Here is a 19,754-nt window from a genome sequence, read left to right on the forward strand (position 1 = left end):
GAGGGGGTAGGTATAGGACAGATGTTAGGGGTAGGTTCTTTACTCAGCGAGTCGTGAGTTCATGGAATGCCCTGCCAGTAGCAGTGGTGGACTCTCCCTCATTATGGGCATTTAAGCGGGCATTGGATAGGCATATGGAGGATAGTGGGCTAGTGTAGGTTAGGTGGGCTTGGATCGGCGCAACATCGAGGGCCGAAGGGCCTGTACTGCGCTGTATTCTTCTATGTTCTATGTCTCTCTGTCTCTCTTTCTTTCTTTCTTTCTCTCTCTCTCTCTCTCTCTCTCTCTCTCTCTCTCTCTCTCTCTCTCTCTCTCTCTCTCTCTCTCTCTCTCTCCCTCTTTCTGTCTCTATCGATCTCTGTCTCTCTCTGTCTGTCTGTCTCTCCCTCTCTGTCTCTGTATCAATTTCTGTCTCTCTCTCTCTCTGTCTGTCTCGATCTCTCTCTCTCTCATCTCTGTCTGTCTGTCTCACTCTCTGTTTGTCTGTCTCCCTTTATCTCTGTCTCTCTCTCTCTCTCTATCTCTCTTTCTTTCTCTGTCTCTCTCTCTATCTCGCTTTCTCTCTCTATCTCTCTTTCTCTCTCTGTCTCTATCTCTCTCTCTATCTCTGTCGCTCTCTCTATCTCGCTTTCTCTCTCTGTCTCTCTCATCTCTCTCTCGATCTCTGTCTCTCTCTCGATCTCTGTCTCTCTCTCGATCTCTGTCTCTCTCTCGATCTCTGTCTCTCTCTCTCGATCTCTGTCTCTCTCTCGATCTCTCTCTCTCTCGATCTCTGTCTCTCTCTGTCTTGATCTCTCTCTCTCATCTATCTCTCTCTCTCTGTCTCTCTCTCTGTCTCTCTCTCTCTCTCTCTCATCTCTCTCTCTGTCTCTCCCTCTTTCTGTCTCTATCGATCTCTGTCTCTCTCTGTCTGTCTCTGTCTCTCCCTCTCTGTCTCTCAATCAATCTCTGTCTCTCTCTGTCTCGATCTCTCTCTCTCTCATCTCTCTCTCTCTGTCAGTCTGTCTCACTCTCCCTTTGTCTGTCTCACTTTATCTCTGTCTCTCTCTATCTCTCTTTTTGTCTCTCTCTCTATCTCTGTCTCTTTCTCTGTCTCTCTCTATCTCGCTTTCTCTCTCTGTCTCTCTCATCTCTCTGTCTCTGTCTCTCTCTCGATGTCTGTCTGTCTGTCTCTCTCTCATCTGTCTCTCTGTCTCTCTCTCTGTCTCTCTATATCTCTCTGTCTCTCTCTCTCTCCCTCTTTCTGTCTCTCTCTCGTCTCTCATCTCTCTTTTTCTCTCTCCGTCTCTATCTATCTATCTCTCTCTCTTTGTCTCTCTCTCGCTTTCTGTCTCTCTCTATCTCTTTCTCTCTCTGTCTCTCTCTATTTCTCTCTCTCTATTTCTCTCTCTATCTCTGTCTCTTTCTCTCTCCTTCTGTCTCACACTCTCTCTCTTTCTCTGCCTGTCTCTCTCTCTGTCTCTGTCTCTCTCTCTTTCTGTCTCTCTTAGCCTTTCTCTCTCTTTCTCTGTCTATCTCTCTATCTCTTCCTCTCTATATCTCTCTCTCTTTCTGTCTCTCTTTCTGTCTCTCTTTCTGTCTCTCTTTCTGTCTCTCTTTCTGTCTCTCTTTCTGTCTCTCTCATCTCCCTCGCTCTCTATCTCTCGCTCTCTCTCTCTCTCTCTCTCTGTCTCTCTTTCTTTCTGTCTGTATCTTGGTCTTCCTCTCTCTCTCGGTCTCTGTCTCTCTCTCTCTCTATCTGTCTCTCTCTCTCTCTATCTGTCTCTCTCTCTCGCTATCTGTCTCTCTCTCTCGCTATCTGTCTCTCTCTCTCGCTATCTGTCTCTCTCTCTCTATCTGTCTCTCTCTCTCTCTATCTGTCTCTCTCTCTCTCTATCTGTCTCTCTCTTTGTCTCTGTCTCTCTGTCTGTCTCTATCTCTCTCTCTCTATCTCTATCTCTGTCTCTTTCTCTCTCCTTCTGTCTCACACTCTCTCTCTTTCTCTGCCTGTGTCTCTCTCTGTCTCTGTCTCTCTCTCTTTCTGTCTCTCTTAGCCTTTCTCTCTCTTTCTCTGTCTATCTCTCTATCTCTTCCTCTCTATATCTCTCTCTCTTTCTGTCTCTCTTTCTGTCTCTCTCATCTCCCTCTCTCTCATCTCTCTCTCTCATATCTCTCTCTCTCTGTCTGTCTGTGTCTGTCTCTCTCTCTCTCTCTCTCTCTCTCTCTCTCTCTCTCTCTCTCTCTCTCTCTCTCTCTCTCTCTCTCTCACACACACACACACACACACACACACACACACACACACACATCTCTCTTTCTCTCTCTCTCTCTCTATCTGTCTCTCTCTCATCTCTCTCTGTCTCTCTTTCGGTCTCTCTCGGTCTCCCTCTCTCTCTCTCTATCTACCTCTCTCTCCCTCTCTGTCTCTCCCTCCGTCTCTCTCTCGTCTGTCTCTTGTCTTGTTAGCACTGCTGCCTCACAGCGCCAGAGACCCGGGTTCAATTCCCGCCTCAGGCGACTGTGTGGAGTTTACACATTCTCCCTGTGTCTGCGTGGGTTTCCTCCAGGTGCTCCGGTTTCCTCCCACAGTCCAAAAATGTGCAGGTCAGGTGAATTGGTCATGCTTAATTGCCCGTAGCGTTAGGTGTAGGGGAATGGGTCTGGGTTGGTTGCGCGTCAGCGGGTCGGTGTAGACTTGTTGGGCCGAAGGGCCTGTTTCCACATTGTAAGTAATCTAATCTAGTCTCTCTCTCTCTCTCTGTCTGTCTCTTTCTCTGTCTCTCTCTGTCTCTCTCTCTCTCTCTCTCTCTCTCTCTCTCTCTCTCTCTCTCTCTCTCTCTCTCTCTCTCTCTCTCTCTCTCTGTCTCTCTCTCTCTGTCTCTCTCTGTCTGTCTCTCTGTCTGTCTCTGTCTGTCTCTGTCTCTCTCTCCTCTCTCGTGTGTGTCTCTCTGTCTCTGTCTCTTGTCTCTCCCTCTGTCTCTTTTCTCTCTCTCTCTCTTTCTCTCTCTCTTTCTCTCTCCTCTCTCTCTCTCTGTGCCTATCTCTCTGTCTGTATCTCTGTTGTTTTCTCCGTCTCTCTCTGTCTCTGTCTTGCTCTCTCCCTCTCTTGTGCTCTTTCTCTCTCTCTATGTCTCTCTCTCCCTTTCTTTTCTTTTTCTCTCTTTTCTTTTTCCTCTCGTTTCTTTTCCCCTCTTGGTTCTTTTCCCCTCTGTCGTTTCTTTTCCTCTCCCTCTCCCCCCTTCCTCTCTTTCTGTTTTTCTCCCTCTCTTTCTCTCTCCATCTCTCCTTTTCCTCTCTCCCCTTTCACGTTGCATCTGTCTCTTTTCCTCTCACTCTTTTTCTCTCTGTGTTTTCCCCACCCTCTCCCCACATACCTTCGCCACCCCCAACCCCAATTGAATCTGCTGATCCTGAATTGAACTCCCATGTCCTTTGTATCAGAGAACATGAGGACTGCAGATGCTGGAGATTAGAGTTGAGAGTGTGGTGCTGGAAAAGCACAGCTAGTCAGGCAGCATCTGAGGAGCAGGAGAATCAACGTTTTGTGCATAAGCCCTTTATCAGGAATGAGGCTTGTAGGCCGGGATGCTGAAACATCGCTTCTCCTGCTCCTCGGATACTGCCTGACATGCTGTGCTTTTCCTGTCCTTTCTATTATCAAAGTGCTTAGTCCTACACACACCAATAATGCTCATGTTTTCTCCTTTATTTGTACACATCACATTTGGTTGCAAAACATTCTACCATTTTTTCCTACATTCTGGAATCACATCAAATGTTGCCTTATAATTCTTTCTCATCTTTTTAAAAGCCTCCTGCAAAATTAAATCTTTTGCCTTCACCTATTTTCATAACTTTTCTGCCTGGTGTTACATGCAATTTTATGAAGCAGTTTGGGACATTTTTTTAAACATTAAAAGATACAAATGCAAGTAATTACTAAGAATCCATTCAAGATCATCCTCTGTAATCTGTAAGTACTACTTGAGACTGTCTGCAGCAATGTGAAGAAGGCTGTATTAAGAAAGATAAATCTAGGCTTATAGGATCATCTTCATTTAGTGCAATACAAGAAGAATACTTATTTTCTATCACCCTGCCATTCTCTCAAATCTTGTCAGGATGCCATTTTGTTTGTGTGTTTTTTTTTCCATTTCTAACTACTGGCAGTTAGCAAATAGCACAATCAGTGTGACAGTATCCTTTGTGCTATACATAGCCACCAAAAATACCTTAAAGGAATCCAATCTGTTACGAGTACTCTTTATTATGTTATGGATGCATTCTTCTAAGAATAAATATCCAACAGATAATTGATATTACTCAGCATTTTCTTTTTATGGTTTCTTCTTGATCAAGATGACAATTGGTATATTTGAAACCTTTGATCAGTGAATTCTACATGCAGTTTTTGCATTTTTATCTATTGTGTAGAGGCTGTTAGTAAAAATATATAATGCTAATTACCAAAAAACAGAATTAAAACTAATAACCACAGGTAATATTACAATATGCATAACAGTGAAAACATTTATTTTAATGTTTATATTCAGATACCAGTCAAATGAACTTGAGATGATATATAATGGAATATTTTAGGAGCAGCTTTCTGCATAATGTCTATTTTTTTTTAAAACGTGATGAGTTTTATTCATGGCAAAATGCGCACAGATTGCTTTTTTGTACTTGAACAGTTGCAGCTTGATATTGAATGATCTCGCAAATGAGAATGACTTTCATTTTTATTTCTTTCCTCCCATGTGTGGTAATGAAATACTTGATAAATCCTGAACCGATTTACTGTAATCACCACAGCGTGAAATCACTGTAAGGTATGACAAAAAGAGTGATGTTTTGAGCCCGAAAAAAGGAGAAGGAACATGATGAAGTCATTGGCACTACTGATGGCCTTTCAAAACATAGTAAAGTCTCATCTGAGTAGAGCTTTAATGTGCCTCAGTCTGTCTTTGTTTCAAATATCTCCTTCTTCTTTTTTTAATAATGTGCCAAGATAGTTAAATGCAGAGAACCAATTACAGAAGCTGGTTATTTAAATGGTACCTTTTCAGCCACAAGAAAATTTGATTAATTGCTTTTGTTGTGAACCTCAAAAATATGCTGTATTCTGCACAAAGTAACTACAAATGCATTAAATTTGATCTTCTGAGTAGTGAATCTGTTTTGCTTTCAAGTAAATCAGTTTTTATTAAACATAACTGAAAATTTTCTGAAGTTATGTCGATGAATGTGGTAATGAAATACTTGATAAATCCTGAACGAATTTACTGTAATCACCACAGCATGAAATCACTGTAAGGTATGAAATATAAGAAATATATAAAACATTTAAATGTGTTTTTGCCAATGGATTTATTCTTTGGTGCAGAAAGAACCCTGTCTTCCTCCAACATCAATTATGAACAATTTAGTTTGTATTTGTGTTCAAGTAAAATATACATAATTTATAAGTGGCACCCAATGAAATCACAAAATACCATGTAAGTAACTAGCACTCGGGTTGTGTCCAAAAATCATTTAAATGTGATATTTTATATTCTTTCCCCCTATAGAATATTGGAAGTGGGGAGTAAATTCAGTCTTATATATATTAGCCACATTCAGCACCAATTATTTTTAAAACTTAATTGTGAAGTAACTATTTTTAATCACTTCTATATTTGATGAAGAACTGTATAAAATACTCTGAGAACCTACAATAACATTTTTGGTGTGGTTTACAAGGATAGCAGTTGGTGAAGAAAAATTATACATGGAGGCATTTGCATCTTAAAGGATTTGAGATTTTCTGAAATTGATTTATGGGGGTGGGAGCCACCTCCCCAGTGCGTGGTGATGTTGCTTCTGAATTGTTTACAGAAGTTAATTCAATGGGCTGTTATCAGAAAGTTATCTTTTTTCTCTTTTCAGAAATCTATAGTTTTAAAATGAATTTTGGTCAACTCCCTATTGCTTTCACGGTACATATGTGCTTTTCTTTGTGCTAGCAGCTAATCTGGATATCTTCTCTTTCTGTCCATGACTATTTCATCAATTGTCTCGCATTGAATAATTCTGAACTGAACAGAGGAAACTTCGCTGGGATATGTGAGGACAACTTGTGTATTTTGAGTTTTGTCTTCAACCCTTAAATATTAATTTTCGGTTAATTTTATTTTTCTTGCTGTTGGCTTCTTTGCATCTTAAGTTGTTTCTTATTTTGGCATTCCTCACAAGTAGTTTTAATAAGTTCAGTGTGTCTTGAATATTAAGAATCTAGTGAACAAAAAGGTTTGGTATTCTGATTGTGCACTGACTTTTGAAGGTATTCTGTATTTCTTGTTTTAAAATTGAAATGATGATCATTGTGCTTTCTTAATTTAGAAAAATGCAGTATAAATATATTGATTATTACTGAAATGGCCTACTCAGCAAATTAGAGAACTGTTCTTTGATTTCAATTGCTGATGAGAAATGAGCCCTAGTTTATCATTTGTAGGTTGCATGAAGTTCCTTTATTTACATTTGTTTAACTATATGTGAAATAATGAGAAATTATTATGTTTCCATTTTGTTGAACAATGTGCTGTTAGTAGTTAAACTAGGGTAACTTTAGAAATTAGTACTTGGGAATATCAAAGAGAAAGTCCCACGAAAATGTCAAAAGACAACTTGCACGGAGGCATTCATAGAATGAGAGCAGGTCTGGAAAAGGGCAGCTTAATTACATCAGTATATATATGGATGTATTTGTATCAGTATTTGCTATGTCAACAGATAATGTTCAAAGGAGTAGCATGTAAATAAGGATGCATCCGAAAGGCTGCATAGGCTGGGACTTCTTTCACTGCAGCATAGGAGGTTGAGAAGCAACCTGACAGAAGTTTATAAAATAAGGAGGGATGTAGATAGAGTTGGTAATTATCTTTTCCCTAGGATGGGGGATTTCAAGACGAGAGGGCACATTTTTAAGGTGGGAGGAGAGACATTTTAAAAAGACATGAGGGATTCGCATGTGGAGTGAATTTCCAGAGGAAGTGGTGAATGTGGGTACAATTGCAATATTTAAAAGACATTTGGATAACTACATGAATAGGAAAAGTTTAAAGGAATATGGATCAGGAGCAGACAGATGGGATTAGTTTAGTTTGGGATTAAATTTGGCATGTACTGGTTGGACAGCAAGGTCAGTTTCTGTACTGTATGACTGTATGGAGATTGTTATTTGTAATGGGACATGTAAAATGGGAACCAAGCAATAGCAATCTGACTTGTAGGAGAGGTAGTAAAAGGGAATAGTATAATCAGCTCATTGAAGGTTGTGGAGATGTTTCATTGAATTCAAAGGGATATCATGTAAGGTAGTTTGGGCTGGGGTTAACTGATAGAGTGAGTTTAATTGCATTTCTGGGAGACTGTACAGGAAACTGATATGCAGTGGTTTTTCCAAGAACTTTGGAGATGAAGAGGAAGGATACACATAGAGGAGTGGTTAGAAAGGGTACCCTTTTTGGGAGTGGAATGATGCAGGCCATTGAAAATTGCTTTGGGAAATCATGAGTGACTTGGTTGGAATTGTGAGGGATGTATGAGGATACTGATGCCAAACCTGCTGAATACACCAATTTAGCTCTTATGTTTCATAGATTCCCTACAGAGTAAAAGCAGGTCATTCGGTCCATCAGGTCCATACAGACCTTCTGAACAGCATCCTACCCTGACCCAGCCCATCCCTGTAATCCTGCATTCCCATGGCTAATCCAACTAACCTACATGTACCTGGGCACTTAAAAGCAATTTAGCATTGCCAATGCACCATACCTGCACATCTTTGAACTGTCGAAGGAATTAGGAGTATCTGGAGGAAACCGACACAAACATGAGGAGAATGTGTAAACTCCGCACAGACAATTACCCAAGGTTGAACCCAGGTCCCTGCCATTGTGAGGCAGCAGTGCTAACCACTTGAGCTACCATATCACATCACATATCTTTAAAACGTTTTCCAGTAGCTCTTTGCTCCTCAGGAGCATTATTTATTGGCACTATCTTTTGACATTTGTCCTTCTGTAGTTTTAATGCCTGATAGATTATTTTAAAAAGTTTGGAATTCAGAAAAATGAATTAAGGCCCAACTGTAAATATCTCTTGTTCAAACAAAACCCATTTATTTAACGTACAGTTGAAGAATTTAGTTTAAAGATGCTTTTATTACACTTGAGAAATAAAATAATTGCTATCTTGCACAGTTCCATGCATATCTTTCCCAATTCATTTTAGTGAGATATCGCATCTCAGACTGTCATCCAACAGAGAAACAAATTAGAATTTGAAATATGCATATTACTCAAGGTTTATGACACAGGGGGCAGTCAACTCCACATGTGGCTTTTAATTCTCATAATTATGCAATATTTTCTATAGAATGCAATTATCTGTAGCTAATTAACTGTATAAACCTTATGTATCAAAGCAACAATTAATGCTTGTTGAAATTATTTACAAAAAGCATCCAGCTTGAAACTGTATTAAAAAAGAAATTCAAACAAGTGTATTTCGTCCATTCCCACAAACCAATTTATTGTAAAATCTACCTTTAGCATAGAAAAATATCAGAAGGCATATCAAATGCATAAAGGAAAAACAGTCATGCACCTAGCCAAAAAAAGAGATTTGGAATGACCAAAAGCTTAATTAAAGAAATCAGTTTAAAAGAGGATCATTCAGGTGAAATGGTCCTTAATGAGATGTAATGAAGTAATTTTTGAGAGTTAATTTTAGGTGAATGAAGCCTTGCAGCTTGTAGTTGGGAAGAGAGAAAGGAATCATTTTAAATTAGAGGTAGTAGGTGAGGAATGTGTGGTGAATAGTGATGCAAGTTAATGAAACTCAAAAATGACAGGGATAATGTGGAATTATGGTTGTCAGTCGTCTTGGTTGCCTAGGAGACTCCCAGAATAGAACAGTATCCTTCTGAGCATTGTTGCAAGCAGCGTGACAGAATGTTACTCTTTTAAATCTCATTCTAGTAGCCCCACCACGCCCTCTCCTGTCATATGGTCCTGTTTACTTCAATAACTTCTGTCACAAATACAAACCCTTCTCCCTATACTTGCTGCAAAGATTTTCCCATCTGGGAGTTACAAAAGCAGGATTAACTGGTTTCTGATGTAAGTGAATGTGAGCATGAATATGAATGAGAAAAACAGAGATTCAAAGGGAAAAGGTTGTGGGTGAGGGTGAACCTAGTCTAGGGATCATAGGATTGCGGAATGGGCATGGATGTGTGGCTGGTAAGAAAGCAGGTCAGGATTGGCATCATGCAAAGAGGTGACTCTGAAATTGCGTAGGACCTTGTATTTACTGTGAATTGGGCAGCAGCAATATAGTTTGTGGCAAAAAGAGAGCAGCTACTGAATGAGTTAGTGAGATCTGTGAATTACTTGCATTTGGATCTACAAAATTTTATTGAAAGGAAAGTGTAGTGATTGTAACGATGTCAGCCAGGTGGACCTCATAGAGTATGAGTTCCCTGATTGGGACTGTTAATCTGGTCAAATCAGGGAACCCTGGCTGGCAGGTATACATGGAAGTGTCAGAGGTTTTGTTCACTCTGAGAGCTGGCTCTGCAGAAACTGGATTAGTGTCAAGGGTTTTCTACGTATAAATAAAGGGTGACTTGGTGATGGAATATTGGCCTCTGGAATGTTTTCAGTTGGGAAGTGAGTGGGATTAATGATGTAACCATGCAAAAGCGACTACTAGCTGAAGCCCAACTGGACTTCAAACAGACACTGCAACTAGCTTTATCTTTGGGAAATGCAGCAAGTGCACCTGATTTGCAGGGTATTCCAATGGAAGTGGACATGTTCTCCATTCCTGTTGAGCTTGAGGAACAGCACTTGAATAAAGGCAATTGCATTGCCTCACTCGGCACATATCCTGAGGGACTTTAAGTCATCCCACAGCAAAACCCCAAAACAAAGCCAAGTTTCATTCAAACTGTTAAAAAATTTCTTCAGGATCCAGGTTGGCAAGCCTTTTTAGTTGCTGCCTGAGTGCAGACTTGAGAGAGCAAAGGAGTCCCACTTTGGGGTGGCACGGTGACTCAGTAGTTAGCTCTGCTGCCTCACAGCATCAGTGACCCAGGTTCAATTCCAGCCTCTGGAGACTGGCTGTGTGCAGTTTGCGCATTCTCCCCGTGCATGTGTGGATTTCCTCCAGGTGCTACGGTTTCTTCCACAGTCCAAAGATGTGCAGGTTAAGTGAATTGGTCATGCTAAATTGCCCAATGTATTCTGGGATGTGTAGGTTATATGCATTCGTCCGGGGTAAATATAGGGTAGGGGGTATGGGTCTGGGTGGGTTACTTTTCGGAGGATCGGTATGGACCTGTTGGCCCAAAGGGCCTGTTTCCACACTGTAGGGATTCTTGTCCTAAATTGAGTAAGAGGAGGCCAGCAACCAGGGGAGTGCACTCGTTTGGAATGCTGGTTCTAATTTGAATGTTGCTAAGCAATCAAAATAAACATCTGGTTAAATGGTCACCAAATTCTAATGGAAGTCAATATTCAGTAATCACAGAACTATTCTTTAACAAAATTCGCCCTGGAGTCTAATCCTTAAGTTTGTGCAAGATCTTGGCTAGACTGAGACCCTATACCAAGGAACCTTTACACACTAAGTGTACAAATTAGGTTCTGGTCTTTTATGAGAAGCAGTTGATTTAGTTACTATTGATTACAGTAAAATCAAGCCCAAGCTTGATAGGGTGTAATTTGTTGAGGAAGATTCACCTAGATTGAATCAACACTTTTCGATTAGAAAATGGCTGCCTGTGTGAAGTCCTAATTAAATACCCATAAGTTTTTCAGTAAGGTTTTGAGACTACCAAAGGAGTAAAGGCCATCTTGCATGTTGACCAGAAAGCAATCCATGATTCTGCCAGGTCTGTCCAGTGTCATTTACCTTATGGGCAAAAGGAGAGACACCAATCAAAGGACTGTTCTGGGTAATCCAAGATGGAGGACAGGAAAAATTTCTGGCTGTAACAGCTGCTCCTTTATTGAGGTATTTTAGGTGCTGGAGGTGATTTCCTCGAATTCCAGGAGCAGCAATTACTGCTTCATATGCTGTTGCATTGCTTTGGAACTTTGGAAAAAATAGTCAAAACAACAGCAGTTTTAAAAGGGAGAAGAACAGACAAAGGAAGCACATGATGAGGTCATTGCAAGAGAGAGAACCTGCACAGTTACTGCCTTTGCTGTTTGAATTCATGTATTGTTGGACATTGGAGTGCATCTAAGAAAATTAATGAACAGTGAAATTCTCAACTGATCTTGGAGGAACTGTTGGGCGAAATTCAAATCACAGAATCAGATAAGTTAATCTTTGTTTTAAGTGTGGCCTACAGAGAATCTGCAGTACTGAGTAGAGTGGGTTCTTTCTTGGTTAATTGTTTTTGGAGATATGTCTCTTGATTAAACTTAAAATATAAGCCATAACCATTAATTTAACCTGGGGCAGTGTTTGTAGAGGAATAAGACAATGTTATTTTCTGGGTCTGTAGATTGTGAAGGAGCAAAAATGGCCTTTAGTAGAGTGATATGTACTTCTTGTCAGATATGGGAGTTTAAAGAGATTTTAAGGGTTACTGCGGATTATTTTTGTCATAAATGCTGTTGGCTGTGAATCTTAACAGATCGATTTGTATCATCGATAGTCACAGGTGAGGTGCCGGAAGACTGGAGGTTGGCTAACGTGGTTCCACTGTTTAAGAAGGGTGGTAAGGACAAGCCAGAGAAATATAGGCCAGTGAGCCTGATGTCGGTGGTGGGCAAGTTGATTAGGGATGGTCAACATGGCTTTATGCGTGGGAAATCATGTCTCTCAAACTTGATTGAGTTTTTTGAGGAAATAACAAAGAGGATTGATGAGGACAGAGCGGTAGGTGTGATCTATATGGACTCCAGTAAGGCATTCGACAAGGTTCCCCATGGGAGACTGATTAGCAAGGTTAGATCTCATGGTATACATGGAGAACTAGCCATTTGGATACAGAACTGGCTCAAAGGTAGAAGACAGAGGGTGGTGGTGGAGGGTTGTTTTTCAGACTGGAGGTCTGTGACCAGTGGAGTGTCACAAGGATCGGTGCTGGGTCCTCTACTTTTTGGCATTTACATAAATGATTTGGATGTGAGCATAAGAGGTACCGTTAGTAAGTGTGCAGATGACACCAAAATTGGAGGTGTAGTGGACAGCGAAGAATGTTGCCTCAGATTACAACAGGATCTTGATCAGATGGGCCAATGGGCTGAGAAGTGACAGAGGAGTTTAATTCAGATAAATGCGAGGTGCTGCATTTTGGGAAAGCAAATCATAGCAGGTCTCATACAAAGTTTGCGAGAAGATTTGTAGCTCGGGTGCTCGTTGTTGTTCTGTTCGCCGAGCTGGGAATTTGTGTTGCAGACGTTTCGTCCCCTGTCTAGGTAACATCCTCAGTGCTTGGGAGCCTCCTATGAAGCGCTTCTGTGATGTTTCTTCTGGCATTTATAGTGATTTGTATCTGCCACTTCCGATTGTCAGTTCCAGCTGTCCGCTGCAGTGGCCGGTATCTTGGGTCCAGCTCGAGGTGCTTATTGATTGAATCTGTGGATGAGTGCCATGCCTCTAGACTTCTCTGGTTGTTCTCTGTTTGGCTTGTCCTATAATAATAGTGTTGCCCCAGTCGAACTCATGTTGCTTGTCATCTCAGTGTGTAGCTACTAAGGATAGCTGGTCATGTCGTTCGTGGCTAGTTGGTGTTCATGGATGCGGATCGTTGGCTGTCTTCCTGTTTGTCCTATGTAGTGATTTGTGCAGTCTTTGCTTGGGATTTGGTACACTACATTGGTTTTGCTCATGCTGGGTATCGGTCTCATACACTTAATGGTAAGGTCCTAGGGAGTGTTGCTGAACAGAGACCTTGGAGTGCAGGTTCATAGCTCCTTGAAAGTGGAGTCGCAGGTAGATAGGATAGTGAAGAAGGCGTTTGGTATGCTTTCCTTTATTGGTCACAGTATTGAGTACAGGAGTTGGGAGGTCATATTGCGGCTATACAGGACATTGGTATGATCACTGTTGGAATATTGCGTGCAATTCTGGTCTCCTTCCTATCGGAAAGATGTTGTGAAACTTGGAAGGGTTCAGAAAAGATTTACAAGGATGTTGCCAGGGTTGGAGGATTTGAGCTATAGGGAGAGGCTGAACAGGCTGGGGCTGTTTTCCCTGGAGCGTCGGAGGCTGAGAGGTGACCTTATAGAGGTTTGCAAAATTGTGAGGGGCATGGATAGAGTAAATAGGCAAAGTCTTTTTTCTGGGGTCGGGGAGGTGCAGAACTAGAGGGCATAGGTTTAGGGTGAGAGGGAAAATATATAAAAGAGACCTAAGGGGCAACGTTTTCACATAGAAGGTGGTACGTGTATGGAATGAGCTGCCAGAGGAAGTGGTGGAGGCTGGTACAATTGCAACATTTCAGAAGCATCTGGATGGTTATATGAATAGGAAGGGTTTGGAGGGATATTGGCCAGGTGCTGGCAGGTGGGACTAGATTGGGTTGGGATATCTGGTTGGCATGGACGGGTTGTCCGAAGGGTCTGTTTTCATGCTGTACATCTCTATGCCTCTATGACTGGAAAGCAAGGGAGTCATCAAACCGGTCCATTTTGCAGCATGGACAGCAAAGGGTGTACCGTTTGTGAAGCCTGACCGGTCGGTTTGCCTTTATGAAGAGCTTAAACAAACAATAAACCTCTTTTCCCAGCTGGATAAATACCCAATCCCTCTCATTGAGGATTCGTACGCAAAGCTGGCAGGAGGGTTGCCCTTCATGAAGCTGAGTGTGAGCCATGCGTACTTGCAGTTACAGTTATATGAAGACTCCCAGAAATATGCTATAATTGCTTCTCATAAGAGTTTGTACCAATATATGAGACTGCCATTTGGGGTACCCTCAGCCTGTGCAATTTTTCAGCAGGCAATGGAGAACATTTTACAAGGTCTACATCAGGTTGCCATTTATCTAGATGACATGCTACTAACAGGGAAGACCAATAGGAGCATTTAGAGAACTTCGACATAATCCTCAGGTGTTCCACCAAGTGTGCGTTAGAAGCGGTGAATGTGTATTCTAAGCATTCCAAGTGACCTACTAGGGTGAGAGTTGATGACCAATTTACACCCATAGGAAAATAAAATGAGGTCAATCAAAGGTGGCCTGGCTTCCATGTCTGTACTGGAACCTCTGACTTCCTTTGGGTTGGTGAATTATTACAGCAGGTTCACAACCTTGGCTCCATTCTGGCACCTTTGCATCAACTCTTAAAAAAGGATCTGTCTTGGAAATGGTCACAACCCCAAGCTGTAGCTTGCACCTTTAAGTGAAAAAACACTTATCGTCCTTTGAGGTGTAGGCACACTCTGATCCCAAGTGAAATCTGGTATTGATACACAATGCCTCCCTCTACGATATTTGGGTGGTATTAACTCATAGGCCAATGGGGAGGAACGCCCAATAGTGTATGCATCCAGGACTTGGGCTAATGCAGAGCGTAAATATGCCTGAGAAGGAAAGGTTGGAGGTCACATTTGGAGTCAGAAACATCCTCCACTACCTTTTTTATGGTAAATTTTTATTGGTAACGGACTGCACACTCCAGCTGGGGCAACTTACAAAGGACAGTACTGTGCCGCTCATAGCTTCAGGCTGAATTCAGCTGTGGGGTCGCCATCAGATACTGGTTGAACTCCACCAGAGTCATCCAGGGCTTCCAAAATGAAGATGTTGTGGGAAGTTATGCCTGGTGGCCAGGATCCAGGATTGGATGCAAACATAACTGCATTGGTGGGGCAGTGCCCAGAGTGCCAACAAGGATAACAATTACTGTTAGCAGTTCTTCTAATTCATGGGAATGGCCAGGTAAGCCCTGGACTCAGTTGCATATCAACTGGGCAGATCCTTCCATGGGCTGAATGTTCTTAGTCATTGTGAGCGCCCATTAAAAGGATGTACATAGAGTTCATTCATCAAACACAGGGACACAATTGAAAAACTGCACAGAAGTTTTAGTCACAGATAACGGGCCATTGTTTACCAGCAGGAACTTGAGTATTTGCAGAAGTTGAATGATATTTGGCATATAAGGACAGCTCCATAGCATCCGTCATCCAATGTTCTGACGGAAAGAGCAGTCCAAACTTTGAAGGCAGGCTTAAAGGACAGCCTATATAGCTTCACTAGACAGCAAACCTGCCTGGTTCCTATTTGATTATAGGATCACCCACCATGCAACTACAGGGATAGCTCCAGCAGAGTTGCGAACAGAGACAATACTCCATGCCAGGTTAAATTTGATCTTCCAGGACCTGGAGCAGAGGGTGAAACAGCATCAGGTACGCCAATGTCAGCCACAAGACTCTGGTAAGCAAGAGAGACAGTTTAGTTCCAATCGGGAAGTCCTGGCTGACTGATCTAAACAGGAGTGGCAGAGGCTCTGTTCATGCAGAGCCAGCTCTCAGAGGAACTGGATCAGTGTGTAATAAAGAATGACTTGGTGATGGCATACCAGCTTTTGTGGAGTTATTACAGGAAGGATGTGATCCAAATCTGAAAAGAGAAAAACTGATTTATGTTTTGGATGGGGATGCTTTGTCAGATATGTATACCTTCCTTCATTTTAAAAGCAAAGCCCGGTTATCCCATTTTAAAACATCTGTAAATATATTAGCAATATATAGCATTATAAATGAAATTATTTTCACTGTTAAAAGGATGACTTTACATGTGTAAAGTATAACGTTAAAAGCATAAGGTTCCCTACAGGTTTTAGATGTATAGTGCCCTCTACTGACAGCTAAACAGAAGTCAGGTTTCTGACATGAGAAAACCTAAAATTTGAGTATAATAAATTTGCAAATCTATGTAGTAAATCAATTTCAGTATTAGTTTCTATTTTCTCTTATCATATACTTTCCCATAAGTATTGATGGAATACAATTCCATATGCACAAAGCACCATCTGAGGCATCGCCAACACGATTTGTTATCAGCTTTGACAGTGAGACTTCAGAAGTGAACAATAGGGAGTGTCATGCATGAGTTAATACTCTCTCTTTACTTAGTATCTGCAGATAAATGCTTCCAGAAGCTGTTACTAGACAACAGGTCAAGGGAGATAACCCTGATCAGTGGTCCCCAAACCTTTGTTTTCCAAATCGCATTGAGATCACTTAGTCATAGAGGTGTACGGCATAGAAACAGACCATTCAGCCCAACTCATCCATGCCAATCAGATATCCTCAATAAATTGGATCCCATTTGGCCCATATCTCTCTAAACTCTTCCTATTCATATACCCATCCAGATGCCTTTTAAATATTGTAAGCGTACCAGTTCCCCCCCCACTTCCTCTGTCAGGCCATTCTGCACACATACCACCCTCTGCAAGAAAACATTGCCCCTGAGGTCCCTTTTAAGTCTTTCCCCACTCAGCTTAAACCTATGCCCTCTAATTTTGGACTGCCATACCCCAGGAAAGATACTTTGTCTATTTACGCTATCCTTGCCCTGTGTGATTTCATAAACCTCTATAAGGTCACCCCTCAATCTCTGATGCTCCAGAGAAAACAGCCCCAGCCTATTCATCCTCTCCCTATAGCTCAAATCCTCCAACCCTGGCAACATTCTTGTAAATCTTTTCTGAACCTTTTCAAGTTTCACAACATCCTTCCAATAGGAGGGAGACTAGGATTGAGCACAGCATTTCAAAAGTGGCCTAACCAATGTCTTGTACAGTTGCAACACGACATCCCAACTCCTCAATGCACTGATCAAAAAAGGAAAGCATACCAAATGCCTTTTTCACTATCCTATCAATCTCAACTCCATTTTCAAGGAACTATGTACCAGCACTCCAAAATCTCTTTGATCAGCAACACTCTCCAGGAGCTGGAAATGTGTTGCTGGAAAAGCGCAGCAGGTCAGGCAGGGAACCGGAGAATTGACGTTTCGGGCATAAGCCCTTCTTCAGGAATGAGGAAAGTGTGTCCAACAGGCTAAGATAAAAGGTAGGGAGGAGGGCTCCCCAGGACCTTACCAATGAGTGTATTAGTCCTACCCTGATTTGCCTTTCCAAAATGCAACACCTCAGATGTATCTAATTCTAGTGTCACTGACCTATTTGAGGCCAGTTAATTCAGTACTAATTTGGAATTGAGTTTAGGATCAGTTTGTAACACCAGCTTTTACAATTCCTGTTGACTATTTTGTTAGTCAAGTTAATAGAATATAACTTTCCGCTTGAAAGTTTAATTGATGTAAGATATTATTGAAATTTAAAAGCTTGACATAAAACCTTTCCTGAACATTATGGAAATAATTCAAATTTAGTGATCTTATCGAAGATAGAAATTCTCGGCATAGAGTAACACAGCATGGAAACCAGCTCTTCAGCCCATACTGGTCCATGCTTACCGTCAGCTAGTTCCAATTGCCTGCATTTGGTCCATGTCGCTCTAAACGTTTCCCTTCCATGTAGCTCTCCAAATGTCTTTTAAATGTTGCTATCTTACCTGCCTCAACTACTTTCTCTGGCAGTTCATTCCATAAATGCACCACTCTCTGTATGAAAAAAATGCCCCTCAGGTCCTTTTTAAATCTTTCCCCTCTCACCTTAACCCTATGCCCTCTAATTTTCAATGCCCTGTCCCTGACTAAATGCATTCATCCTATCTCTGTTCCTCATGATTTTATGCACCTCAGTAAGGTCACCCCTCATTCTCCTATGTCCCATGAAATGAAGTCCTATCCTGGCCAACCTCTCCCTATAACTCAGGCCTACTAGTCCTGGAAATATCCTCATAAATCTTGTTTGCACTCTTTGAGGTTTAACTCTGTCTCTCCTATAACAGACCAAACTGTACTCAATACTTGAAGTGCATCCTCACCAACGACGTTTACAACTGTAACTTAACGTCCCAACTCTTGCATTCAATGCATCAATTGATGAAGCCCAGCATGCTAAGTGCCTTCTTCACCACCCTGTCTACTTGAGACGCCGCTTTCAACAAATTATGTACTTGTACTCCCAAGATCCCTCTGTTTCACAACACTCCTCAGCTTCTTATCATTTACTGTATAAATCCTACCTTGGTTTGACTTTCCAAAGTGCAACCCCTCACACTTATCTGTATTGAATTGAATTTGTCCATCGTCAGCACACTTCCCCATGTGATCAAGATCGCTCTGTAATTTTTGATAACCTTCCTCGCTATCAATGATACCTCCTAATTTTGTATCATACACAAACTTATAATCGTGCCTTGTACATTCACCTCCAGATCATTTGTGTAAATAATAAATAACAAAGGTCCCAGCACCGACCTCTGTGGCACACCACAAGTCACAGACCTCCAGTCAGAGAAACAACCTTCTACCATCACTCTCTGCTTCCTACCTTCTAGCCAATTAGCTAGCTCTCCCTGGATCCCATGCAACCTAACCTTCATGACTAGCCTGCCATGTGGGACCTTATCAAAGGCTTTACTAAAGTCTAGTGTGCCAACAGAAGGGATAGTTTCTTTTTAAAAGTACAGAACCAGTTTTGCTAGTTGCCAAATTTTAGAATTAAGTAATTTATAACAAATGTTTTGTATTGTTCTCTACCAGCATTGTTTACTGTAGGAAAGTTTAATTTTGCAATTACTAAAGAATATTATTGTGGGTCAAATTTTTCACCTGATGCTAACTTTTTGTTTATTTCCATAGAGCAGCCCTTGCCTCTGCCCACCAAGGCCAACCTCTGCCAGATAAGCTAAGTGTCCTTGAAAGTACACCACAGGTTAGAGGATTGCACACAATTATCAGGTAACTTCAGATGTGCTTTCATGTGTTTTAAGAAATGTATGATTTACGTGAAGCAGAGTACCTTACCAAAAGGGTAGGAAGACTGCTAACATCTTATTTGTACAGCAAATGGGTATACTCAATGAAGGAATAGGAAAAACTGAGGACTGCATATGAGGAAGATCAGAGTCGAGAGTGTGGTGTTGCAAAAGCACAGCAGGTCAGGCAGCATCTGAGGAGCCAGAGAAATGACATTTCGGGCATAATGAAGGGCTTATGCCCAAAACGTAGTTTCTCCTGCTCATCAGATACTGCATGAGCTGCTGTGCTTTTCCAGCACTTAATGAAGGAATAATCTGGAGGCAGAGTTATCTATCATTTAAGTGTATGAAGTATCCAAACTATCAAGGAATTTACCGGTGTAGGTCCTCCCAGTTTTCTAAAAGGATCTAGGCCTTTCATAATTACAATAAAAGTTGAGATTTGGAATTTTAGCTGGTGGAAAATGTTAGAATCACAGAATAATTGTAGAATCCCTACAGTGCAGATATAGGCCATTTGGCCCATCGAGTCTGCATCGACACTCCAAACAGCATCCATCCTATTGTCATAACCCCACATTTACTCCACCTAGCCTGCACTCTATGGAGAAATTTAGCATAGCCAATCCACTTAACCTGTACATCTTTGGACTGGAGATCAAATCAGCACCCAGAGAAAAACCCACACGCACATGGGGAGAGCATGCAAACTCCACACAGATAGTCACCCAAAGCTGAAATCAAACCCCTGTTCCCTGGCACTGTGAGGTAGCAGTGCTAACCACTGAGCATTAATTTGAGGTTGGGCGTAAGATCACATACTTGTATCTCCAGGTGTTGTTTCCTTACTGTGATTA

At 41.5% G+C, this 19,754-nt stretch overlaps 1 protein-coding gene across 5 annotated transcripts in view; it reads left to right on the forward strand.

Moving 5' to 3' along the window:
- The window catches only part of LOC122548623 (uridine-cytidine kinase-like 1), a 205,683-nt gene that overhangs the window by 139,039 nt on the left and 46,890 nt on the right, over positions 1-19,754 (forward strand). For 3 of the 5 annotated variants that reach the window (XM_087979769.1, XM_087979772.1, XM_087979791.1), the window contains exons 8-10: positions 4,795-4,811; positions 6,065-6,084; positions 18,784-18,877. In XM_087979769.1, the coding sequence (XP_087835895.1) occupies positions 4,795-4,811; positions 6,065-6,084; positions 18,784-18,877 (131 nt within the window). Of the gene's footprint in view, positions 1-4,794; positions 4,812-6,064; positions 6,085-18,778; positions 18,878-19,754 lie in introns of all 5 variants that reach the window. The other 2 variants (XM_087979785.1, XM_087979778.1) reach the window with 2 other exon arrangements.

Source organism: Chiloscyllium plagiosum, unplaced genomic scaffold, assembly GCF_037043375.1.
Source record: "Chiloscyllium plagiosum isolate Xiang-an unplaced genomic scaffold, Cpla_swu_hap1 HiC_scaffold_3, whole genome shotgun sequence".
Lineage (NCBI taxonomy): Eukaryota > Metazoa > Chordata > Chondrichthyes > Orectolobiformes > Hemiscylliidae > Chiloscyllium > Chiloscyllium plagiosum.